The sequence below is a fragment of the Pocillopora damicornis genome, chromosome 9 (genome assembly GCF_964200805.1).
Source record: "Pocillopora damicornis chromosome 9, jaPocDami1.2, whole genome shotgun sequence".
NCBI lineage: Eukaryota > Metazoa > Cnidaria > Anthozoa > Scleractinia > Pocilloporidae > Pocillopora > Pocillopora damicornis.
The window spans coordinates 13,354,160-13,377,358 of record NC_142678.1 but is presented as its reverse complement, the minus strand read 5'-3'; the positions used below and the strand labels follow the sequence as shown (position 1 = coordinate 13,377,358).

The 23,199-nt window shown below is 38.4% G+C and overlaps 2 protein-coding genes and 1 pseudogene across 2 annotated transcripts; all 3 read left to right on the top strand.

The window, feature by feature from the left end:
• Positions 1-5,146: 5,146 nt before the first annotated feature.
• On the top strand, positions 5,147-8,988 carry LOC149040235 (uncharacterized). The gene is made up of 2 exons (XM_089183012.1): positions 5,147-5,350; positions 5,491-8,988. Exon 2 carries the CDS (start codon positions 5,508-5,510, stop codon positions 7,089-7,091), a length of 1,584 nt encoding a protein of 527 aa, XP_089039138.1. The 5' UTR covers positions 5,147-5,350; positions 5,491-5,507; the 3' UTR covers positions 7,092-8,988.
• A 4,905-nt stretch (positions 8,989-13,893) lies between these two features.
• Positions 13,894-17,373, top strand: LOC149040234 (uncharacterized). The gene has a single exon (XM_089183003.1). The coding sequence runs from the start codon at positions 14,347-14,349 to the stop codon at positions 16,036-16,038; it is 1,692 nt and encodes a 563-aa protein (XP_089039129.1). The 5' UTR covers positions 13,894-14,346; the 3' UTR covers positions 16,039-17,373.
• A 973-nt stretch (positions 17,374-18,346) lies between these two features.
• On the top strand, positions 18,347-18,823 carry LOC149040233 (low molecular weight phosphotyrosine protein phosphatase pseudogene; annotated as a pseudogene).
• Positions 18,824-23,199: the final 4,376 nt, after the last annotated feature.

Here is a 23,199-nt window from a genome sequence, read left to right as displayed (position 1 = left end):
CTCTTACCCAATAAGTATCCTTAATTTGAAAAGAAACATAAACTTTTCGTCAGTTACATCACAGGATTCGAACGATTGGAATAAAATTCGGTGTTTATAGCTGTCGTTATTCGAGAACTTGAAAGAAAGAGCGTCCAAATGTTTTCAAGTTGGTTGATTCCCAGTGCGCGTGCGCGATGAATAATTTGAATAATTTAATCTTCTAACAAGCTGCAAATTAGGATAGAGGCACTTTACCATTTATTTGCCTTGTTGCAATCTAAGATAGCGGATTCTAAATATCGACAAATCGTGTTCGTTTGTCGAGGGAGCACTTGTCGTTCTCCTACAGCTAAAGCAATTTTAAGGCACCTTACACAGGAACGTAAAGATAGGAACGAATGGAAGATTGAAAGCGCTGGAACTGATGTTTTCCGTGAAGGACTCCCATCGAACGAACGAGGGTTGCAAGTGTTGAAGAAACACGGAATTGCCAGCAACCACCGAGCAAGAAAAGTAAAGGAAGATGATTTTCGTCATTTCGATGTAATATTGGCCTTTGATGAGAGCAATGTACGACATCTGAATGAAACTTTTAAGCCAAATGATGGCACTAAGCGAGCGGAAGTAAAACTGTTTGGAACATGTAAGCTCTACAGTGACATGTAGTTTTCCATGGTCTATTCTAAATTATATAATAAGCTCAGTTATGCGCGCATTTTAATTGGTTCTCACTTATGATCTATTGGAGGACAAACGTATTGATAACGTCATCATTAAAACCTTTTTAAATTCTTTATTATATAAAACAAATAGATTCCAAGTTGCCGTGCGTCTGTTCAGTAATAGATCACAGAGGACGTCAAAATGTGGTAAGAACAAAAAAGTGGCACACGAGGTTCAGCCGAGTGTGTCACTGATGTTCTTACCACATTTTGACGTCCTCTGTGATCTATTACTGAACAGACGCACGGCAACTTGGAACCTATTTGTTAAGTACCGCGCTTAAGACGATTTTTCCAGGAGGTACCCCGTTTTGTGGACAGTAATCTCTTTCAAATTTTGCTCCATCAATTTTTTTTCAAACTATCTTTCGCATCTTACGGACCCTTTGCCGCTACGATGACTTAAATAAATTTCAGAAAAAGATTTAAACGACATGGCTGGTTGATTATTTCACCGCAGGCTACTGAATAAGAAACAAAAGCAACGCCACTAATCTGTTTTGCCGCACACGGAGACTTTGACAACTTAACACACAGGAAAAAAACAGCAGGATTTCAGATCACCGCAATAACGAAATTTATTTTGGTAATTAACTACCACTTTATTTCTAATATGTTGAAATCACGAGATTCAGTCGTTGGATACAAAATCTCTCATTTTCCTGCAATTTAATCGATTTCTTTAAACAAGTCTTGAAATTTGATTATTATATAGTTTATTACATCCATTTTGAAATCACAAAATTCAGTCGCTCAATACAAAATTTCTCTCATGTTCCAGCAATTTGATTGATTCCTTTAAATTAAACAAGTCTTGAAATTTGATTGGTTGTTGTATTTCAGTAGAGCGGTCTCATTGGTTGGGATAAAGATACGATTTAGGAAATGGACACATTTGTCATACATCACACCGGTTACGGAGATTCGATCCGGTCAGCCTCTTCCGTGTAACGTCACAAGTTTATGTTAACAACATGCACAAGATTAATTCTTTTTACACTATTTTACTTTTGTTTTCCTTTGTTTTTCTTTTCTTTTGTTTTCCTTTTTTCGTTCGAGGGTTTGGCAGGTAAACCATTTTGGAGACTTGAGTGTTAAGCTTATCCATTTTTGTTTCTCGATGGACACATTTCGGAATCTCTGTTTCTTCCCTGCACACATCAGAGTTCAACGAACGATTCTTCACAATCGTTTTTATTCGTTAAAATAATTGTGTTATATTATGTGTTTCACGATGAAATGCAGCGTTTTTAATTCGTTATCAATTCCTTCATAGTTAAATCAATTAACCTTTTCTGTGGAAATTGTTTTGCCATGTAGTACATAAATAGATAGAATATGGTAAAAAGTTGTGTCAATCATGGAAATTGGATTTACAAGCATTAAGAAGTATTTACTGTTATATACATCTAATCAATATCATGAAGAAAAATCGGTGTTTGGAAATTATGGATAAAAAATAATTATTTGTAAGCTATCATCATCTCAACTATACCTTTCTTTCGTTATTGCAGTTCTCTAAAGCTTTGGCTATAAACATTTCTGCTCCAGATCTGCAAACAGGACTTCGGTAGAGTGATGATTTTTTTAAACATTATATTCACGTTTACTCTAACCCCACACGGGTTAAATGTCTCATGAAAATTACGTCTATTCTCACTTTTCGCTCTTTGTATACGTAAAATATGAATATGTACATTTATATTACAAGAACGCTTGCAGTTCGAAATAAATCAATTAAACGCTCAAGCATATCTATCTGAGCTTAAATTGAGTCTGTTCAGATGAATCAACAGTTCATGAAGAACTCGCTTCTGTGGGCATGTCTGAATCGTGCAATGCGCATGTCGGCTCTGGATGCACTCTTCACCCTCCCCTCCGATACACACTGGCTGTGGATTAATACTAGGGAGAGAGGGTATGGCAGTTGTTGTCACAGTAAGCGGCCCTCTATCCTGCACTAGTCAGATGTTCGATTTCATCCGAGCTCTCAGCATCTGCCGGGTTCGCTCAGAGGATGTGGCCGAGCTGGAAGACACCTGATGAAAAAAAAGAATAAGTTGAAAATCAAGCATAACATTTTCATGATATGTTAGGCTACGTATACTAGGTTATGCAAGGTCTGCATATGCAAGGTCTGCGTATGCAAGGTCTTCATATAAACACATACACACAACCCACAATTCCTCCAGTCGCTCTGATGAAGGGCTCATTCTCGAAATGTTATCTTCGAACTCTTCACGGTGGCTAATTTACGTTATATATTTTTTGTCGGATGACGTGAGGTTATTATAAGGAGAAGCTGAATGTGATTCCTTTCTGTTAGTGAAAGGGTTGATAGACAATTTTCTTTGGGTGTATTTGTATGATTTGATATTTTAATAAGTGTGTTCCTAGACCCTGTATAATTGCAGCCGTGGCATTCACCGTAATGATTCGATTTAGCGCTCGGGGCGATTATTTACTTTTGGCACCTCAAAGGAGGGCGCTTATTCGAGACAAGGCGGTAATTAGGGACAGGGCGCTGATTAAGAAAAGGGCGCTTGCCGGTATTTCTTTTTTAGAAAAAGCAGAATATGCAAAACAAAGCTTTGATGATTTTATTTGAAGAGAATCAAGAAGACTGGAAAAAGGACTTGTTGTCTCTTGATCCTTCCTGATTAGAACGACCAGACTAGCAATCGTCACACGGAAAACGTGTCTTATTGACAAAACGATGGTCTCCTAGATTCGTTCATCCCACATAGATCGTACTTACCACGCTGAAGTTGCAGTTGGGTAAAAACGAGAGATGGACACGCGTGCAGGGCTGCAAGCGTACGCTGCTTACGAAAATTTTTAGACACGGTTACTGCGTCATTTTACTCGCTTAAACGGCGTGCTATTTCACTCGCCAGCGTTTCATTTTATTCAGTGTCGAGCTCGACACACTTCTTTGTTCCATGTAATTCGCGCGTTTGTTTTTATCGTGCAATTAGAGCAATAGAAAATTTTAATTAGGTGTGCAAACCATGAACACCGGCTCCGCTCGGAAGCCGGCGTGTAATTTTTCTCGCTGCCGTTCGTTCACCTTATGCTCTGTTTGCCCGTGGAGGGTCACATTTATGACGAGATCATTCGTTTGAAGGAACTGTGCACTCACGTGGACATAATATAGATGAAAGACTGATACGAAAACCACTGTTTTTGCAATGAGGCTTTAAGTGATAAATCAAAGGAAGATGAATCCCTACGATTGATCTCAACGTCTGTGTATTCTAACAGTGCTATCACTGAAGCAGAATAGGGGTAGCTTTTAGTGCAGGCGTTTTATGAGGGCGAGTTAACCTTAACAAGCTCGCGATCGTTTATTCAACCGGCCTTGTTTTGTTTGATGCAGGGAAGTAGCGATAGCCGTGAGCTAAATGAAAGCTGGCTCCAACGAATGATTCAAATCACTACACATCCATTGTTGAACCGTTTCCATTTTTGAGCGTTCAATTTAAGCGCTGCTGGACCGTTACTGCACATTATTGTTCGGCTAGTGTCGGAGTCACATTTTAAAACTAATCGGATTTCTCCGAGAAGTTGAAGTCTTTCCAAAACCCCTGCGGAGAGGTTTAAAAGTTTGTCATACATTCTATGATACATTTATTCACTTGCAGTAGTATTTAGCTTTGATGCAGATGCGAGGTCTGATTTTTCATTGCCACATACAAAAATGCTGAGGCTCATCAGTAAAGACGAACTCAAGGAATGAGAATTTTATAAATTGAAAATTACGCCCATGATTGTTTTTGTAATCATTATTCAACGCATTTTTCCATCTTAAGCCTCAGCGCCAACCCACTGTGCGATATTTGTTCAGGAATTGTCGATTCCTTTATTTTCATTGATTAATAAAGTCGGTTTTTCTTATCAGTAAAGAGCTATTGTGTTTAGATGACAAACAAAATAATTCATGGTTGCTTCTAGATATGAAATTTCTCTTCTGGAGTTCATCTCGACATCTCACTCGTTCGATGCGCTCACTTGTGAACTATCGAGTTGAACACTCGAGGAGAAATTCTTCTTGAAATGTAGACTATGTTCTTAATTACAGTTCAAATTCATCATTGTAATGATATTCACACCTGTCTGTTTTGTTTTCAGCTTTTGTTGATTTCCTAGCTACGTGTGGCGTCTCTCCGTTTGAATTATTTCTCTGTATCTTAAACTACTCGAAAATTTTAGCTTCACATTCTCCCGTTCATTTTCTGAAAAAAATTTATTGCTAATCTTAGCATGGTCGCGTATTATTATTTTGCTTTCCATGATGGAACTCTTTCTAAACAATTTTCAGTTTAAAGGTTTACTTTCAATACAGCCAAAAAGAAAATGAATTGATCCTCTTTGATTAGTCAAAGATTAGAACTGGCTCAAAACATCATGATATCAATTGTATTCACAGTCATATTGTATTCATAGCTATCTGTTACTTTTCCAGCTGTCGTTTATTTGCCATGAATGATGTTTCCTTGAGTTGCATTTTTTCGCTGTGTCTTCAGTTGCCCGAGGAAAACAACTTAAGAAGTTGAATAGTTTTTTAGGGTTGCTTCATTTTGACTGTCTAACTTTGAACACATATCGACAAAATTGTCTTCATTTCTTTCGTCGAATATTTACCGGTTAGTATACAAACTTTTGAATCTAGTTGTTAATAGGCCTTCGATTCATTCGCGCCGGAAAAATCGAGAAAAAACTTTTAATATCGAAGGAGTCTTCATAAGCTGCAAAATATTTTCAATTTCCTATGATTTTTTCCCAGTCAGTATCAAGTACTAGATGATAACATCAGTTTTTAAAACTATTATTGGATGGCTTGTGGAGAAAGGCAGAGAAAAAGTTGCAGAAAAACTTAAAGATGGCGACGTAACAGATCAACAGCTTCGCAGCATCATCATACGTAAAATTGACGATGTGAATTCCAAGCTGGATGGAATATCAAAGAAAGAATTGAGAGCAAGTAACAGCTTCTTTAGAGAAGGAATCGAGTACCTGTATGAAGTATTTGAAGAGACTAGGTCGAGGAGTGAGCTTACTGAATCTGCCACAAGGCAGCTCGCCAATGCAAAAGACAGTTTCAAACTTGCTCGTCAAATGGCAACGATTGCTTTTTCAAATGAAGCGCTATCACCAAATGACCGCATCTTAGCAATGCAGTACCGAGTGATGGCAACAGTATTAGAAACAATAGACCATCCCGCAGATGCTGTAGCACCATGTAAAGTGTGTATCGAAGAGCTAAACGGTATGCCGGTGGTTCAGCAAAGTCTTCAAGAACAGCTCAAGACAGGTATCATGGCAATGAAGGGTTTATTTAGCAGAGAAGAACGACGGAAAGTTATTTCCCGTGTCTGTCTTATCAATCGTGTCGCTTACGATGTCACACAAATATCCGTTAAAGAACCATTGCCACAATGGCCCATGATTGATACAGGAAAAGAGAAAGTTGATCTGCTGCGAGACCGGAGAGTAACAAAAATACTTTGTAAACAGGATATGGAGAACTGTAGTGTATCATGGATACTTGGTCATTTTGGCGAAGAGGAGCAAAGGTTAAATAATCCGCTTGGTATCGCTACCAACTCAAGCGGGCAATATATTGTAGCAGACTGTGACAAGACAATCAAGGTGTTTGACAAGAGTGGCAAGTTTGTGCAACGTTTCAGAGTTCCTGCTCCTCTTTTAGATGACATGGGTAAGCACCTATCCTTTACATACCGGGTGGTTCATCTGGTCGCAGACATGAATGACAACATTTATGTGCCGGTCAAAGAAACCAGTTGTGAGGACTCATACTGGATTTTTAAGTTTAACAAAACTGCTGACGAGCATAACAGTTTTCGCGTCAGGACAATGGGCTGCGAATGCAAACTGTCAGTCAGTGATAGTGGTAAAGTGGTGGTACTGAAGAGGAACTCTGGAGAGAGTTATGGGATTGTGGATGTTTATGAGGCTAATGGTCAGTTTGTTTGCAGTTTTGGAGGACAAATCTTGAGATTCCCGTACGACATCACTACTGTAAGTGATGGCAGAGTTATGGTGGTGGAAGGATGGCTTTCGACGCCAGGTGTTCACATATTCAGCGAACAGGGTGACCATCTAAACAGGTTTGATCTGCAAAGGTTTCTGAGATCTCCAAAAATTGCATTTCACAGGGAAAGTCAACAAGTCGTCGTGGCCGGTAATAAGGAATCAGACATCTTGTATGTAGGGATATACACCAGAGATGGTGAGTTTGTGCGAAGTACTGTTATCCATATGGGAGAGTCCTTTATTCCGAATGGGATTGCAGTGACCACCGAGGGACGCATTGCAGTAGTAACCTGGATTCCAGGTTCAACAAGAAAAGTAATCATCATTTAAAAAACGCACTGATTTTCCATTCTTACTTTCACGTTTAGTTTACTAACTGATTATTATTACATCATCATAATAATAATAATACTAATAAACACAAAGCCTTTATTTTTCACAGGGCATGATGTAGCTTGAGACAAAAGTTTTATGCCCAGAATGAAAGCCTTTATAGCCTCAATTTATTAACTTTTGAAGCGTTGAAATTTAATCGAACAAATGTGATGCAGTTTAGAAAATTTTCTTGGAAAATAAATACTACATCATTGATCATGTAGGAACTTTATTGACGGCTCCAGGCTTAGCTAGAGATATGATGCTTATTTGGCAATCAACCTAATGGTCCTCACTTCTTTAGATGTATTAATAAAATTGCACATTGCAACTGCCATATATTTCCTTGTAATGCGAGGAAATACTTTTTTATGTCATGGCAAGGTGACACATCTGACACAGCAATAAGCTGAGATATTTGTTTATTCTCGTTACCTGTTTACTGGATAATGTATGGATATTGTAAGGAGAAGTTGAATGTGATTCTCTCGTGTGTGTGTGAAAGGGGTTGATATCCAGTCTCTCTCACATGTATGTGCGTCATTTCATATTTTAATCATGGTGTTCCTATCTTTCGATAAATTCAAAACTAGCCTTTATCCGTCTTTTAAGCATAATGCGTGGACAGTTACTGCTGTGATAGGCCTAACGATTGCTTAAGTAGTTTAGAATGCTTGTGCTTTTCATGTCGCATGTTTCATTAATCAAATGTAGTATTTTACTTAGCTGTTGTTTCTTGCGTGACAATTTTGAGACAAGACCAATTTCTGCAGTGAACTTTGTCGCGTGACAAATCTAGATGATAAAAAATTAGTAGAAAGATCGATCCTTAGAGATTAATCAAACTTGTCAGTAAATACTAATTATTTCATAGCTGGCTACTCAATGTTAGGGGAAAAATTCATGTGTTTTAGTTCGTGTAATGTTAGTTCAAGTTTTGTTTCAATTCAACTTTTAAGTTTCAATTTATTTCTTGTATTCTGTTTGTTCTTTGACTCGACCGGTCGAGCTATAAAGAACGATGAACAAATTGCTCCATTCAAATTGTTGTTACCATTGTGTAAATTATAGCCAAAAATTGAATTGTTGACGTATCATAAAATGATATACTTAGGGTTTCTCGTGGGTTTTTGGGCATATATATTCGCTAATTTTCCATATGTATTCGTATACTTTCATATTTAAAATATTCGGCTTCATTCGGGTTTTCCTTCTAGTAAGTTAAAAAAAATAATTAAATAAAAAAATACTTAAAAAGCCACAGCAGCTTTGAGTAGTAAACTAAGACATTTTTGCTTTGTTCTTGCTTTCATTGTATACCTGTACATTGGTACTTTTGTTGTTCATTACTAGTGAAATATTAAGTAAATATAAGTGTTAATGGTCTTTTTTGGAAAAATTGATTCTCACGGTAGTTAGCAGTTGAGTTTATACTCGTAATATTAATTTCCTTTCATACGATAATTTCCACACCAACCTTACATAGATAAGCAGAAATTTTTAATTACTTTTCCGCTTTTATTTCCTACGCTGCTCTACTTTAATTAAGATAGGTATATTTTCTATGCCAGAGCTGTAAATTCTCACCCAAGTTTCCTATTTTTGATGGCCTCGAATTTGTTGTATCCGTCATTTAAATTTTGAAATTCTTTTCATCGTAGAAACAGATGAAACATTTAAGTAGTCTTTGTGTCCTTGTTCAAATATTGTAATTTGTGTTACAATAGCACCTCACACCAGTTAGTTTTTAAACAAGTACCTTGTACAGCTTTTACTACAATTAGTTTAGCTTTTACTGTGGCATGATTTATGTTAGAGTGCTCTTCGAATAAAGTCTGCTGTGGAACCAAAATGCTGTCTCATCCTTGACGTTCGTATAAGCTCGCTCGAAGTAGATCTCAGTGTACTAGGAAATCGTGAGGAGTTTCCGCTCTCGCAAGCCGAGTGATCTCTACCGAGTTATTTCCCCCGTTTTGTACGTTTTCCGCAAAGTCCAGTTTAGTGCGCGAAAACCTATTGTCACAAATTTCACGATTCATTCGCTCATTACAAAATGTCTCTCATTTTCCTGCAATTTGCTTGATTTCTTCAAACAAGTCCTGAAATCTGATTGGTTGTTGTGTTTTAGTAAAGCGGTCTCATTGCCTGGGATAAAGATGCGATTTGTGGATATATCACACTGGTCACGGAAAGTTGATCACATTGCAAGGATCACAAGTGATTTTTAAAGAAATGTTGTAAAGGATTTTATTCCCCGAAATATCGCATCGAAAACAGAATAGTACAGTCAATACTATCGTTTCACTCAGTAAAGGCGGCGACATTTTTGCGCAATTACGCAGAATATTTAAAAACCAGATAATTTGGTTTTTCAGCAGAGTTGATAATGTAAATTGGCTGCTGAAAAGAGTCTCTAAGGCAAAAGTTTACAGCGTTAGTCCTTGGTAAGAGCGTCAGTTGATAGAACCAAATTATCTTGTAAATACCCCATCGACACAGCATCACCATTACCCCTTTTATTCATGTGTTATTTAATGCATGCAGTACTAGGCGGACTGTCTTTCATGTACTGGCTGCTAAGGAACATTCGAGTTACAACTTACGATCGCAACTCCGTTATAACTCGCGATCCCAACAAAAATACCCTATGCCGGCGAGAGGACATGTGCACGAAAACAGATGGACACAAAACGGGATCAACACCGAATCCGAGCGGAGAAACAATCCGCACTTATCCCCATCAAAGTCAAGTATAAGTCGGCTATAGATTCCGCGAATTTTGCTGGATAAGCTTGCACATAGTGCGCTTTTGTGCTTTCTTGGATGGCACGAAAGACTTTCCTTTCCTTGTACTGATTCTAGTGCTTTCGACATGTCTGAAATGTTTTTATCGAGAACCAGGTCACCCTCTTCTGCTTGACGTCACAAGTTGGATGGTGGTTGTTAACAGCATGGACAAGATCAATTCTTTTTATACCATTATACTTCTTTTTTTCATTTTTTCTTCCTTTTTTTCATTTTTTCTTCCTTTTTTCATCCGAAGGCTTGGCAGGTAAACCATTTTGGAGACTTGAGTGTCTCGCTTATTCATTTTTGTATCTCGATGGACTTATTTCGCAATATATGTGTCGAAACTTTTCCCCTACATACATCAGAGTTTAACGAACGATTCTTCACTGTCGTTTTTATTCGTTAAAATACTCGGGTTATATTATGTGTTTCACCATGAAATGCAGTGTTTTTCATTCGTTATCAATTCCTTTACAGTGATATCAATTAGCCTTTTCTATGGAAATTGTTTTTCCATTTAGTACATAAATAGCTAATAACAGAGAGAATATGGTAAAAGTTGTGTCAATCATGGAAATTGGATTTACAAGCATTAAGAAGAACGTACTGTTATATACATCTGTTCAATATCATGAGGAAATTCGGTGTTGGGAAATTATGAATATAAAAATAACTATTTGTTAGGTATCATCATCTCAACAATACCTTTATTTCGTTATTGCATTCTCTGAAGCCTTTGCCATAAATATTTCTGCTCCAGATCTGCAAACAGAACTTCGATAGAGTGATGATTTTTTAAACATTATACTCACGTTTACTCTAAACCCACACGGTTTAAAATGTCTCATGAAAATTACATCTATTCTCACTTTTCGCTCTTTGTATACGTAAAATATGAACATGTACATTAATATAACAAGAATGCTTGCAGTTCGAAATGAATCAATTAAAGGCTCAAGCATATCTATCCGAGCTTAAATTGAGTCTGTTCAGATGAATCAACAGTTCACGAAGAACTCGCCTCTGAGGGTATGTCTCAATCGTGCAATGCGCATGTCAGTCCTGAATGCACTCTTTACCCTCCCCTCCGATACACATTGGCTGTTGATTAATACTAAGAAGGGAACGTATGGTAGTTGTTGTCACAGTAAGCAGCCCTCTATCCTGCACTAGTCAGATGTTCGATTTCATCCGAGCTGTCGGCATCTGCCGGGTTCGCTCAGAGGATGTGGCCGAGCTGGAAGAAATCTAATGAAAAAAAAAAAATTAGTTGAAAATCAAGCGTAACAATTTTATGATATGTTAGGCTATGTATGTTAGGCTAAGCAAGGTCTGCAATTACAACATCTGCATATAAACACACACACACAACCCACAATTCCTCCATTCACTCTGACGAAGGGCTAATTCGCGAAACGTTATCTTTGAAACTCTTCACGGTGGCTAATTTACTAATTTAATACTGAATTACCCTATGCAAGGTTTGACTGGTCTTCAGTCTTCCTCGTGGCGCTGGCAGCCATCACAGCAACACGAGGGCAGAGGTGTGATGATAAAGTCGAGTGGAAAAGAGGATTTATCATTGCGGATATTCGGTGGGGTTTATCATTGCCTATTATTCGTTTTTAAATCTTACTTAGCAGATATTTGGCAGTCTTCACAAAAGTGAGTTTTGCATCATGATGGCACAAAACATTGGAATGAAAGCTGTTTCAGCGCGTGGCTGTGTTGATAACGAAAAAAAGTTTGTTATGCACCGTGGTCATAAAATAGCTCTGTAACCCTTGACTGTGGTTTCGTTTGATTAACAGCTCGTATAAGCGGTAGACTAACTGAATGTGTGGCTAACTGACTATTTTAACGGTACGAATGAATTCTTCGAAGTTTTAATCAGTGCTGTTAGTGCTAACAAACAGAGAACCGTAAAACAAATCGCTTTAACTGCTTCACGCTCTTTGATCTGAGGTAAGGTCAGTCGGCGCGAAGAGTCCCTAAGAATCTTGCACGTTCGGTTAGAATTTGCTAGGTTAGAACGATTTCGTAGAGTTGAATGGCTGATCTGGAAATCAAACACAATGTTTGGAGAGGATGAAAAAAATCGAGAACGGACAGAAAAAGACAAACAGACAGTCCTGCGGATGCTGTAGTAGCGAGTAAAGTGTGCATTTAAGAGCTAAACGGGGTCTGTCAGAGGTTCAGCAATCAATGCCCTTGGGGGGTTTGTTTAATCGGTAAAGAAGAACAAAGAAAATCATTTCCGGTGTCTGTCCGTCAATCTTGTCGCCTAAAGTGTCACACAAGCTATATGCAGTAGGAGTTTACTGCTCCTGGAATGGCTCAGAGTTGATACAGGAGAGGAGAAAGTTGACTTGCTGCATGACGTAAGGATAACTTAGGCGCTGCGTAAACAGGACACGGAGCATCGTAATATATCATGGATACTTGGTCAGGATGGTGTAGAGGAGTACTGGATATAAATGATCCGTGTTATATCGTTACCAGCTCACGCGGGCAAAAATATTGTAGTAGACTGTGACTTGACAATCAAGATGTTTGACCACAGAGGCAAGTTTGAGAAATTTTTCAGAATTCCAGCTCTTCTTGCTGACAAAGAAAATATAAGAAACAGACTTAAAAATCGCAGTTGTCTGGAGTACATACTGTACATAGCCTTTATGTTAATTATATACATTCTGGTGGTATCAGGCGCTGATATAATAGGTTTTATAGCTAAACTGGATGGCAACTCTTTAGTTTCTTGTCAACACGATTTTTAAGATGTTCGAAAGGGGAAAGCTTTTAGCCTGATTACTGCAGGAATATTGGCTCTCTGAACCGGGGGCTCGTTTTTTCACATGAAGATACCTATTACTTAGTGAGCCTAACAGTTTCAAAAGTAGATCAGTGATTGTTTAATTCACGCCTCTGAAGGCATACTGACACAAAAAAGGAACCTTGACGGTTAAAAATCACTGAGTGGAATGCAGACCGGGCAATGTAATAAGTTGTTTTCATGGCTACCGACAAAAGCAGTACCTCTCCCTCTTCCTTCCCGTATATATCACTAATGGCAGCAATATCTAACAAGAATACAATACACAACAAACTCATCTGTGACCTTGATTTAAGTATTTTAACTTATGACATGACAACAAGCGATGAAAATTTCGTTTCAACCTAAATAGGACGCGATAGGCGGGCGCACGTGGGACAACCACGAACAAAATTCAAGATTCCTTCAATTTTTCCGAGTCAGAACAAGAAACTCACAGTTTTATTTCCTTGTCTTGCTATATATTCGTTGATGTTATGAAGAGCAATGCCTATTATTGATTGGTTAAACTTACTGTCAAATGAAACACGCTGCCGCAAAAAGTTAAGTGATTTTCACTTTCTAATCATCTGATGACATTGCAATACTTACTGATGTAGAAAACACTCAAAAGTGGTTAACAGCAGTGACGCGCATGAGAGATGTATTTTTCATAACAAAATATAGGTTATGTTCCGTAGCCTTCCTTTGTCAACTGTAAAGTGCAAGCTGGGCGATAACAATATCTGGTTTGAAATCAGGATTTAGCGTATGGGTTTTAGTCTATAAATATAAACTCAGTCAGTTTCACCCTCTGAGTTCACACGGCTCGCTTTTCAACCCATGCTGCGAGAAGGGATTCCAAAGATTCTAGAAGTAAATTAGATCGTAAGTGCGTGAGGCCGAAACCCGATGAATAGCCAAATACAAATTTGGTTGAAGGAACCCGTTCCAGCCCCAGTTGTGGTATAGCAGATATTTACGGGTAACAAGGTAAAGAAAGAACTATAAGTGAATGAAAGAACTTCAAAACACATTACAGCTGAGAACAAAGCTAACAACTAAGGAAGATTCATTAACGGTAATAATCCTTTTTTGCCTCGGGCATCAAACAATATTTCCATTTAGAAGTTGAATGATGATGCCGTGACGTAATTGAAAATTTTAATGATTACGAGTTACATTTTATTAAACAAAACAAAAAGAACTTTAAATTGTACTTTTGCTGATACCAATCAGGGATCTCTAATGCTCACATTATCATCCGTTGGCGAAAGGAAGAACTTAAGACCACAACAACCTATTTAAGTGTCTGCAATGAGCAACATAGCTTTTCAAAGAGAAATATGTTTTTCAACAAAGGATTCTTTGAAGAGGCTATAAATATTCACGCCATAATTCCTCGATTGCCTTCTCTTGGTTATGCTTTGTTTTGTTTCATTTTCTGGGCTGACTGCAATTCTCATTCCAAAATTGCAATCATCTGTGAAATTTTGCCATCATCTGTTTTTTCTTTGCGTTCATCGACGCTTGAGAAGCTGCTTTTTGTGAAGATTCGCTGAAAAAAGCTCTAAATTTCTTGTGGCTACTAAGTTCCAAGTTGCCATTATGTCTGCGATTATAACAGCAGTTTTCAAAGCGACTATTGGATGGCTTGTGGATAAAGGCAGGGATGAGGCAGCAAAAAAGCTTAAAGATGGCGACGTAACAGATCAACAGTTTCGCGGCATCATCATGCGAGAAATCGATGACATGAGGTCCAAGCTGGATGGATTATCAAGGAAAGATTTGTTAGCCAGTAATGAATTCTTTAGAGAAGGAATCGAGTTGCTGTATGAAGTATTTAAGGAGACAAGGTTGAGGAGTGGGTATGGCACGGATACAGCACAGGCGGCTTGTGCGGAAACTGTGTCGCTTGCTGAAGGAATGAAACACTTGGAGCTTACTGAATCTGCCACAAGACAGCTTGCAAATGCAAAGAAGAGGTTCGAACGTGCTCGTGAAATGGCAACAACTGCTTTTTCAAATGAAGCATTATCAACAACTGACCGCATCTTAGCAATGCAGTACCGAGTGATGGCAACAGTATTAGAAACAATAGACCATCCTGCGGATGCTGTAACACCATGTAAAGTGTGTATTGAAGAGTTAAACAGTCTGCCAGTGGTTCAGCAAAGTCTTCAAGAACAGCTCAAGACAGGAATCAGGGCAGTGAAGGGTTTATTTAACAAAGAACAACGACGGAAAGTTATTTCCCTTGTCTGTCTTGTCAACCGTGTCGCTTACGATGTTACACAAACAGTATCCGTTAAAGAACCATTGCCACAATGGCCCGTGATTGATACAGGAAAGGAGAAAGTTGATCTGCTGCGAGACCGGAGAGTAACAAAAATACTTTGTAAACAGGGTAGGGAGAACTGTAGTGTATTATGGACACTTGGTCATGATGGCGAAGAGGAGCACAGGTTAAATGATCCGTATTTAATCGCTACCAACTCAAGCGGGCAATATATTGTAGCAGAAGGTGACTCGACAATCAAGGTGTTTGACAACAGTGGCAACTTTGTGCAACGTTTCAGACTTCCTGCTCTTACCGATGACAGCGATAAAGAGCTATCGATGAGAATCCGCGTGTTTGATCTGGCCACAGACATGAATGAAAACATTTATGTGCTGGCCCGGGTTGAAGGAAGGAAGCTTAAGGACTCATTCTGGATTTTTAAGTTTAACAAAACCGCTGACCATTATCACACGTTTCGCGTCAGTACAACGGACCTCGGCTTTCTACAGTGGAAACTGTCAGTCGGTGATAATGGTAAAGTGATGATGATACTGAAGGGTGATATGAGAAATAAATTTTTTGTGGATGTTTATGAGACTGATGGTCAGTTTGTTTGCAGTTTTGGAGATAAAACTAACAGTAACTCGCTCGAAATCACTGCTGTAAGCGATGGCAGAGTTATGGTGATTGAAAGTTTGAATCCGGCACGTGTTCACATATTCAGCGAACAAGGTGACTACCTAAACAAGTTTGATCTGCAAAGGCATCTAAACTTTCCAAAAATTGCATTTCACAGGGAAAGTCAACAAGTCGTCATGGCCGGTGAAGAGGTTTTAATGCAGAGGTCAGACATCTTGCAAATAGAAATATACACCACAGATGGTGAGTTTCTGCGAAGTAATCTTGTCCATTTGGGAAAGACCTTCCGGTTTCTTAAAGGGATTGCAGTGACCACTGAGGGACGCATTGCAGTAACAACCATTTGTAAAGATTATACAACAAAAGTAATCATCATATAAAAACGCACTGGCTTTCCCTTCTTATTTTCACGTTTAGGTTACCAACTAATTATTATTAACGATAAATTAGTGATTTGCATGAATATTTATGCAAGTAATATAATAGGTACAATGCCTTTATTTTTCACAGGGCATGATGTAACCTGAGACTAAAGTTTCATGCCCAAAATGAAAGCTTTTATAGCCTCAATTTATTAATTTTTGATGCGTTGGAATTTAATCGAACAAATGCGATTTGGTTTTGAAATTTTCTTGGAAAATAGGTATTACATCATTGATCATGTAGGAACTTTACCGGTGGCTCCAGGCTCAGGTAGAGTTATGATTATTTGGCAACCAGCTTTGCGGTCCTCACCTCGATCTTTAAATGAATTAATAAAATCGCACACTCTAACTGCCATATATCTCCTTGTAATGCGAGGATATATATTTTTTATGTCATGGTAAGGTGACACCTCTGACACAGCAATAAGCTGAGATATTTGCTTATTCCTATTACCTGTTTACTGGATAATTTATGGCTGTTTTAAGGAGAAGTTGAATGTGATTCTCTTCTGTAAGTGAAAGAGGTTGATATCCAGTCTCTCTTACATGCATGTGCGTCATTTTATATTTTAATCATGGTGTTCCAATCTTTCGATAGTTTTAACATTAGCCTTTATCCGTCTTTTAAGTACAATGCGTGGACAGTTACTGCTGTTATTGGCCCAATGTTTGCTTAAGTAATTTTGAACATTTGAGTTTTTCTTGTCGAACGTCTCATTAATCATATTTAATATTTTATTTAGCTGTTGTTTCCTGTGTGACAATTTTCAAACAAGACCAATTTCTGCAGTGAACGTTGTCGCATGACAAGATCAAATCAAACTTGTCAGTAAATACTAATTATTTCACAGCTGGAAAAGCACGTGGGTGAGATGATGCGAGTCTTTCGCTCTGTTTGGCTTCTCAAGTGGGCAAGATGGAACTCTTGCCCGCTTATGAAAAGTGTAATTTTTTTGTATCTAGTGGAAACTGAAATATTAATAATCAGTAAATCAATTACTACTTGCTGAATTTGCTCTTTTTTTCTCTTGAGTTCTTCTTTTTTTTTACATGATTTCGTTGAACTTCGGGTAAAACTCTTACCCCACAGCCTCCAACTTCCCGTACCACGTTTTCTCGCCTCCCGTTCTTTTGCAGCCCTTTGCTTCCCAACTGCCACCCTTTTTTGTATTACTCCCGTCTTCAGTTTGATAAAAAAGGACTATTTTTTTACCTAATTGCTTTTCCATCATGTTTAATATTCGCTCATCGTCGGAAGTAGCTGTAGTCGCGAGCTGTATGAAAGCTGGCTCCAACGAATGATTCATATCACTACACATCCATTGTTGAACCTTTGCATTTTTGTGCGTTAAATTTAAGCGCTGATAGGCTATTATTGCACATTATTGAGCGGCTGGTCTCGGAGTCACATTTTAAAACTACTCGGATTTCTTCGAGAAATTGAGATCTTTTTAATATAAAAACCTCTGCGGAAAGGTTTAAAAGTTGTTCATACATCCTATCATACATTTATTCACGAGCAGTATTATTCAGCTATGTGATTGTCTGATTTTAACAGAAGTATTTGCAGAAACGAGGTCTGATTTTTCATTGACAAAAATATTGAGGCTGATCAATATGGCTTTGCACAACGTTGGACCTAACTCGCTTTGCTCGCTGAATAATTCCGACTGCTCCAACTGCTGACACTGTATCCATATTTCATGTTATCTCATTCATGACCAACGACGAAACCGACTTCGAGAGGTATCGAATTACACCAGCTGATTACAAAGTTACGTTTCCTCACGTATGAAATAATCTTCATGCCTCGGTGGACCTTACATGGAATTGAGTATAAGAAAAAAAATTTTGCTGGGTACAGGTTTTTCATTGGTTGTTAAGCAGTAAGAAACAACAAACGAGTGCTTTTTCAATTTCTGCTCCCGTTTCCCGCCCTCGTGTAGATCCCTCTTCCGCTCTCTGTTCTCCCTGGCTCCTGTCTCTCTGTCCCCTCCACACTAGAGGCGCAAGGCATTCTTACCCAATAAATATCCTTCATTTGGAAAGAATCGTAAACTTTTCGTTATTTACAGCATCACAGGATTCGGTGTTTATAGCTGTCGTCATCCGAGAACTTGAAAGAAAGATCGTCCAGATCGTCTCAAGTTGGTTGATTCCTAGTGCGCTTGCGTGATGAATATTTTGAATAGTTTACCCTTCTAACAAGCTGCAAATTGGGATAGAGGCACTTAACCATTTATTTCCCTTGCTGCAATCTAAGATGGCGAATTCTAAATATCGAAAAATACTATTCGTTTGTCGAGGGGATGCATGTCGGTCTCCCTCCGCGAAATTGATTTTAAGGCATCTTTTACAGGAACGTGAAGATAGGAACGAATGGGAGATTGACAGCACTGGAACTCTTGGTTTTCGTGAAGGACTCTTATCGGACGAACGGGGGTTATAAGTGTTGAAGAAACATGAAACTGCTAGCAACTACCGAGCAAGACAAGTAAACGAGGATTGTTTTCGTCGTTTCGATGTAATATTGGCCTTTGATGAGAGCAATGTACGAGATTTGAATGAAACTTTTAAGCCAAACGATGGCACTGCGCGAGCGGAGGTAAAACTGTTTGGAACATATGATCCCAAAGGAGAGTTGATAATTCACGATCCTTACTATGGAGACATTTCAGATTAAGAAATAATGTCCGATCATGTTTACAGATGCTGTGTGGAATTTTTGAAACACCGTTAGAGAATAGAAGGACTAACCGGTGTTTCAATCACCGAGTCAATAATTGTAATATCTTCTGAAGACCACAGCACCGCGAATAGTGGACAAAACATCGACACCACAATGTGTTTTCTATCCATGCATGATTTACACACACAAATGAATACATAACAAAGCGCCATGCTATATACTTGAAGGGATTTTATATAAAGTCGATTTACTATCAATCGTCTGAAAGTTTCATTTAAGGTCACTGTCAACAAAAACTAGTCAAAATTCTTTCAAATTTCTTTGAATTCTCTTGCTTTTTAGACAGAGAAAGCATTTAAGTTGTGTGCTTACCAAAACAAAAACTGTGACAACTTTTGTTATTTTTAGAAACTATACTTCATAAGCTCCACAGTGACAAACAGTTTTTCATGGTTTGTTTAAAAGTACCGCGCTTAAGAAGATTTTTCCAGGACGCACCCTATTTTGTTGACAGTAATCTCTTTGAAAGTTTGCTGCATCAATTTTTTTCAAACGATCTTTAGCATCTTACGGACCCTTAACCGCTACGATGACCTAAATTAATTTCGGAAAAAGGTTTAAACGACATGGCTGGTTGATTATTTCACCGCAGGCTACTGAACAAGAAACAAAAGTAGCGCCACTAATTTGTTTTGGGTTGGGTTGGTGTTGGAAAATTATGACTATAAAAATAATTATATATAACCTTTCATCATCTCAACAATACCTATATTTCGTTATAGCAGTTCTCTGAAGCTTTTGCTATAAATATTTCTGCTCCAGATCTGCAAACAGAGCTTCGATGGAGTAATGATTTTTTTTTAGCAATTTATTTACGTTTACTCTAAACCTACACGGGTTAAAATGTCTGATGAAAATTACGTCTATTCTCACTTTTCGCTCTCTCTACAGGTAAGATGTGAACATGTACAAATATTTAACAATGATGCTCGCAGTTCGAAATGAATCATTTAAAGGTTCTGTGGGCATGTCTCAATCGTACAATGCGCATGTCGGTCCTGGATGTACTCTTCACCCTCCCCTCCGATACACACTGGCAGTGGATTAATACTAGGGAGGGATGGTATGGTAGTTGTTGTCACAGTAAGCGGCCCTCTATCCTGCACCAGTCAGATGTTCGATTTCATCCGAGCTCTCAGAATCTGCCGGGTTTGTTCAGAGGATGTGGCCGAGTTGGAAGACATCTAATGAAAAAAAAAGAATAAGTTGAAAATCAAGCATAACAATTTCATGATATTTTAGGCTATGTATGTTAGGCTATGCAAGGTCTGCATATGCAAGGTCTGCATATAAACACATACACACGACCCACAATTCCTCCATTCGCCCTGACGAAGGGCTAATTCTCGAAACGTTATCTTCGAAACTCTTCACGGTGGCTAATTTACGTTATCAATTCTATTGATAATAATGAATTACCCTATGCAAGGTTTGACTGGTCTCCAGTCTTTCTCTTGGCGCTGGCGGCCATCACAGAAATACGAGGACAGAGATGTGATGATAAATTCGAGTGGAAAAGAGGAAAATACCGTCTACCTTCCTTGTTCCAGCAGGGTTTATCATTGCCTATAATTCGTTTTAAAATCTTACCGAGCTAATATTTGCCAGTCTTCACAAAATGAGTTTTGCATCATGATGTCACAAAACATTGGAATGAAAGATACAGAGTAGCGCGTTATAAAATAGCTCTGTAACCCTTGAGTGTGAGTTCGTTTGATTAACAGCTCGTATAAGCGGTAAACTAACTTAATGTGAGGCTAACTGAGTATTTTTATGGTGCGAATGAATTCTTCGAAGTTTTAATCAGTGCTGTTAGTACTAACAAACAGAGAACCGTACAACAAATCGCTTTAACTGCTCCACGCTCTTTGATCTGAGGTGAGGCGGTCAGTCGGCGCGAAGGGTCCCTAAGAATCTTGCACGTTCGGTTAGAATTTGTTAGGTTAAAACGATTTCGTAGAGTTGAATGGCTAACCTGGAAATTAAACATGTACGATGTTTGGAGAGGATGAAAAACTACAAGAACGGAGTCAAACTAAGGAAGATAGAGTTAATCAGGTTGAATGTGAAAGATAAACATAAATACAAAGTAGAAATCAAGTGTATGTTATTCAGTTGTAGCAAGACAAACGTATCGTGAGGAGGAGTTCAAAAAACTGAAATGACTTCCCATGGAATGAGCGCGTATTCAGTAAAAACGGACAGCGTTTTCTGCAAGAAGTTTGAGAAAAACCCACCTTGGATGTGGGCGATTTTGTTGACTTCTTCTTTATTTTGGGCAGAAGCACCGGAGCCGAAGCAGTGGAAAGGAAAATACGGATAATGATTCTTGACATAATACTATTATAGTGCTGGCTGTGAAAAAATATCAGAAAACTTCTTTTGAAACCACTGTGGTATATATGGCCTAGAATGAAGCTCTAAGATTTCCTGGGTCGACGGAAGTTTGAGCTGTAGGTCTGATGGTCATCCTGGGCCTTAATGGCCATCGTCGTTTGAGTGACGAAACTGGTTACGCTCTACATAAGTATCTTTGTCACTTTAAAACTGAACTTGGAATCACTGTTGGTATCTGAGCAAATGCATTCCTACCCCTCCCCTAACCCAACGACTGTCAACTGATAACAGTTTAGGGTAAATGTTAGGGTAAAATCTATCGATTTCATCTTTGCGCAGCTAAAACGAAACTAAAATTTTCAAAATTGTCACTCAGGCCGATGAAGACATTCAAATCAAACGCACTTCGTACATTTGATTTGAATTTTTTGATCGGAAGTCGTGAATTAACGCTTAATTTATAGGAAGATGAGACGAAATGGCTAAAATGGATTTAGAGTGAACTAGAATGATTAGAGTTTTGATGTAGAAATGAAAGAAAAAGATGAAAAGAAAAAGTGAAAGTTATTATGTATTACCCTGATTCATTAGAGCTTTAAGACTTTGTTGTATTCTTACGCCTACAAGAAGGAGCTGACTTACACTGTGGAGTTGTTCAAGGTTTTCTATTTGATAAAGAGAGGAGAAAAGAGGACAACAAAAAAAAGGGCAGAGTTAGGGTGCCAAAAATGGAAGGGTAAGAGAGGAAGAAAAAGGAAAAACATCAGGACGGCCGTCTTTTTCCGGTATCCGGGCAGGAAGAAAAAGCGGAAATTGAAGAAAGTGAAGTTGAGATTAGTAATAAAGTATAGAAGAGGAAAAATCGCCAAACTAGAATGAGGATCCAAAATTTAAGGAGTAGGAACAGGTTCAGCAACAGCGATAGAGAGCTCTCCCAAAGTTTCGTTTGTCACTGTCACATTTTGCCATGCGGATACTTCCCTTCTGAAGATGAGAAAAAAATAACTAACTGAAACTACAAGGAGATGTTCAGAAACAAATCCCTTTCCTGAGAACCTTGGATATAACAGAATTGCATTGTTCGTGACTTTCTTCAATAATAATCTCTCGATACAAAGCGTGCAACTTAGCCGAATTTAATCACGATACTTCGTTTTCTTCACATTCAGCTCTTCAATAATATGGAATGTGCGATCAGAATCTTACCCCTTTTCGCAAACATGCCTACAGGTAATGTGAGATTAGGGTTGAATTTTCAGAACCAGAGTCCCAAGAAAGACCGGGAGAAAAAAGAGTACCTTTTGCCCTTAAATGTTGTAACAGCTGATTTTCTCCGCGGATAATTTTCCAAGATAGAAGCTGTGCTATTCCTAGAAAGGTGAAAAACAAGAAATGGAAAAAGGAAAGAGAAATAATTGCATGGGAGAAAAGAACCGGACTAAGACTGAACTTTGAACACTTTCACGTAACAAGTGCGTCGAGGGAGAACAACCAAATTTGGATATATTCGTACGAGACATGTTAAGGAACATGAAAAATTGCTGACACAATACCTTTTGACAGTCTTAGTCGAATGAGTCAGTCTATGAGTCACTCGATAAAACCATTCATTTGATTGATCCGATTCAATCAACTCGGTCAGTCTGTCAGTTAGCAGGCCAGCTGGCCGGTTACATAGCTGGTCAGTAAGTCTGAGTCATTCAGTCAGTAATCCAGTTAGAATTTCGAACTCTTTTCAAGATCTTTAAAGGAACGATTGGCGAAAACAAATAAAGCAATTAATGAAATAAAGCCTGACTTGATGTGTTAGATCTGAGGTCGCCCAGGATTTTAACATACCTGACGAGAATGTGCTGTCTTTGCTTTGGCATCGGTAAATGGTTAGACATTCTAGTCTTCTTGGATAAGGACGAGAAGGTTCCGTCTCCTGTCTCTTCTCTGTATTGGTATATTACTCTGTACAGTTGTAGAACCCACACACTTCTCGCAAAGAGTAGGGAACGTAGCTCCCGATGTTGTGGCCTGATCTT